The sequence below is a fragment of the Durio zibethinus genome, chromosome 28 (genome assembly GCF_047325235.1).
Source record: "Durio zibethinus cultivar Kanyao isolate XHJ-2024 chromosome 28, ASM4732523v1, whole genome shotgun sequence".
Taxonomy (NCBI): Eukaryota; Viridiplantae; Streptophyta; class Magnoliopsida; order Malvales; family Malvaceae; genus Durio; species Durio zibethinus.
In genome coordinates, this window is record NC_143189.1 from 11907129 (window position 1) to 11910010 (window position 2882).

The window sequence follows — 2882 nt, forward strand, 5'->3', positions numbered from 1 at the left end:
TTTTTGTTATTATTTACTTTGAATTTATATTTAATATGCTCTTAGTATATAAATATCATACGTTACCATGCTTTCAGATTTTTTTATCTTTTAACTTTTCACTTATAATTGGAAAAAGTAACAAAAGTAAAATCAACCAAGGAGAGCCATAGTAACAGAATGAATTTATTATCCAGGAAATTATTCCTAACTTTCCTGAGTGGTCAAAGATAATGAAGACAAAAAAGTGAAAGAAAGAAAGAAACAAACAAACGAGAAACAAGAGAATGAATAGCAGTGAAATATAGAAGAAACGCGAAGGGCATGTTGTTTGCTCTGCTTTAGACACAAGGTCTATTTACCTTGCAGTTTTAGAAGCTTTAAACATTATATTTTATGGGGACGAAGGCGAACAGGAAGTCCTTTCGCTGGCATTGGCATTGGATCCACTATTATCTTCTCATCAGGTAACAGCTTTTCCCAATTAAACCTTTTTATTACATTGTGCATGAACACAAGTATCTCGAGACGAGCATACTCTTTTCCAGGACACATTCTCGGCCCTCCTCCAAATGGAACATATGTATAAGGAGCTGGTCCATTCCCTTCAAATCTTGCAGGATCGAACTTCTCAGGCTCTGGAAAGCACTCGGCATTTTTGTGTGTTGAATTCACATTCCAATGTAACTGAATCCATTGAAAATCAGGAAGGTTGTTTGTCAATTAAACAGTAGATTAATGACATGGAGTTGTAGTGTAGATTTAAAAGGAAAAATGAAGTAACCTTCCAGCCCTTGGGAATGGAGAAACCAGCAAATGTGAAGTCGGTGATAGCCTCTCTGAAAGCACCCTGAAGTGGAGGAGCAAGTCTCATCACTTCGCAGGCAACATTCCATGAATGTTTCATCTTTTGAATGTCTTGCCAGTTTAGCAACTCCCCTGGTTTTTTTGATCTTGCAATTTCCATTTGCTCTGCAAGACAGGAAAAAAAAAATGAAAGCATACATTAGTGTAGATACACGTTTAAAATGAATCTTCTACAATTCATTACGATTTGAGTAAAACAAACTTAGTTATTTAACCTTTCCACTAAATAGCCTTAAACTATAATACTATAGAACAAACATTCTCAAGAGAAGAAAAGGGTTTAGAAAATTACCTTCGAAAACCTCATTGTAGATATTAGGAAGCTCAGCAAGATACTTGACAATGAAAGTAATGGCAGCACTAGCAGTGTCGTGGCCACCAATCAACAAACCAAGAATCCTGTCAGCTATGTTCAATTCATTCAAGTACTGCCCATTCTCATCAGTTGCAAGCAACATGTGAGACAAAATATCTTGATTTGGGGCTGCATTGTTCTCTACAAGATCAATCTTCCTTTGCTTCATGATCGCCATCAACTCCTTCCTGATCAATTCTGAAGCATTGATAGCTCGACGAAAAGGTGTCCCTGGTAAGTTTATGGGGACAGAAATTATTCCAGAAGCCAAAACATTGAAATGGTCGGCAAATTTAGAAACACGCTCTGGGTCCTCTATGCTCAAAAACACTTTGCAAGCAACCCACAAGGTATATCTCTTTGCAAGACTAAACACTGTTATTTCTTGCTTTCCTTCCCAACTCGCTTCAAAGTGTCTTTGCGCAATCATATCCATCATACCTATGTATCTTTGCAAGGCTTCTGGTTTGAGAAAATTAGGTAGCATTTTCCTCATCTTCTTTGATTCTTCTTTTGAACTTGTTTGTGTAGAAGAAGGGAAAATCTTGTTGACAGATTCTGGCCACCAGGCAGTGACAAGCTTGTTTTCATTCGAGAACAAGAATTTGTTGCCAGCTGCGCCGCAAACGACTGCCATTGGTTCTCCGAGTATTGAAGTTTTGAATACCTCTGAAGAGTATTTTGCCATTCTATCATTTAAGAACTTCTCAGGATGCCCTTGTCGACCTGTTAAGAGGTATTCAAGGCTTTCACCAATCAATGGCAAGCCCATTCTACCGGGTGGAAGGTTAGGGTGAGAAGCGTTAGATTTTTTGGAGTATACGAGGAATCCGAAACAAATGGCTGCAAAGAAGATTGTACAGAAGAGTAAGATGGGATCCATGTTTGTTGATCGAATTGGTTTTGATTTAGTTAGCCGCAGTTAATGGTTGCAGATTACAATGATCGATAAAACCGGGGCTTATATAGGCAAACCTAAGTGCCAATTCTTCACTACAGAGCATATAAGAGGATCTCATTGTGCGTTAAACAACTATAATTTAAGAAGTTTGACGCGGGACAAATTATGAACATTATTCTTTTCTATGTTGTTTTCTTCTTGTGGGCGGAATAATCTATGGCTCCATTAAAGACTAATTTATGGAACAGATAAAAAAGGGAATAAATAAAAAGTTTAAATTATTTAGGATAATCTTAAAAAATAATTTTTAAAATTTACAAGTCTAAATTACAATTACAATTAAATATTATAATTGCAATTACAATTATAATTAAGTATTACATTGAGATCACTAATATTCAAACAAATGAAATAACCAACAATCATAAATTTAATATAAAATTAGAATCAAGTCCACACACAACGAGATTAACACAAAATTAATTCTATTCACTCTGTTACTTTAAAATTAAAAAAAAAAGTTATAGCAGCTAAAAAATTACTAATTAAATATTAACTTAAGGAGAAAAGCAATTTATATAAATTGTATTTCTTTCGTAACTGCCGATAATGGTATTTTTCTAAAAAAAAATAAGTTAAAAGATTTCATTATAATGAAGAAGAAGTTACGAAAGTTAAAAGTGCATGAGATTGAAAAAAAAACCAGAAAAACTAATTAATTAGCGTTTTAAAATTTTCTATTGCTACAGTAATCTATCCTTGCATATTATTATCTTCCAA

The 2882-nt window shown here is 34.5% G+C and overlaps 1 protein-coding gene across 1 annotated transcript; it reads right to left on the bottom strand.

Moving 5' to 3' along the window:
• Positions 1 to 282: 282 nt before the first annotated feature.
• LOC111281102 (beta-amyrin 28-monooxygenase-like) lies at positions 283 to 2289 on the bottom strand. The gene is made up of 3 exons (XM_089757128.1): positions 1139 to 2289; positions 764 to 951; positions 283 to 666 (listed from the first exon to the last, which is right to left on the bottom strand). Exons 1-3 carry the CDS (start codon positions 2082 to 2084, stop codon positions 367 to 369), a joined length of 1434 nt encoding a protein of 477 aa, XP_089613254.1. The 5' UTR covers positions 2085 to 2289; the 3' UTR covers positions 283 to 366.
• Between the last annotated feature and the right edge of the window lie 593 nt (positions 2290 to 2882).

Excerpts from the sequence above, each read along its gene's own strand:
- LOC111281102 (XM_089757128.1), bottom strand. The coding sequence starts at position 2,084 with ATGGATCCCATCTTACTCTTCTGTACAATCTTCTTTGCAGCCATTTGT. Across the intron at positions 952-1,138 it reads CTACAATGAGGTTTTCGAAG|AGCAAATGGAAATTGCAAGA; the intron begins GTAATTTTCTAA and ends CCTGTCTTGCAG. Across the intron at positions 667-763 it reads CCATTCCCAAGGGCTGGAAG|TTACATTGGAATGTGAATTC; the intron begins GTTACTTCATTT and ends CAATGGATTCAG.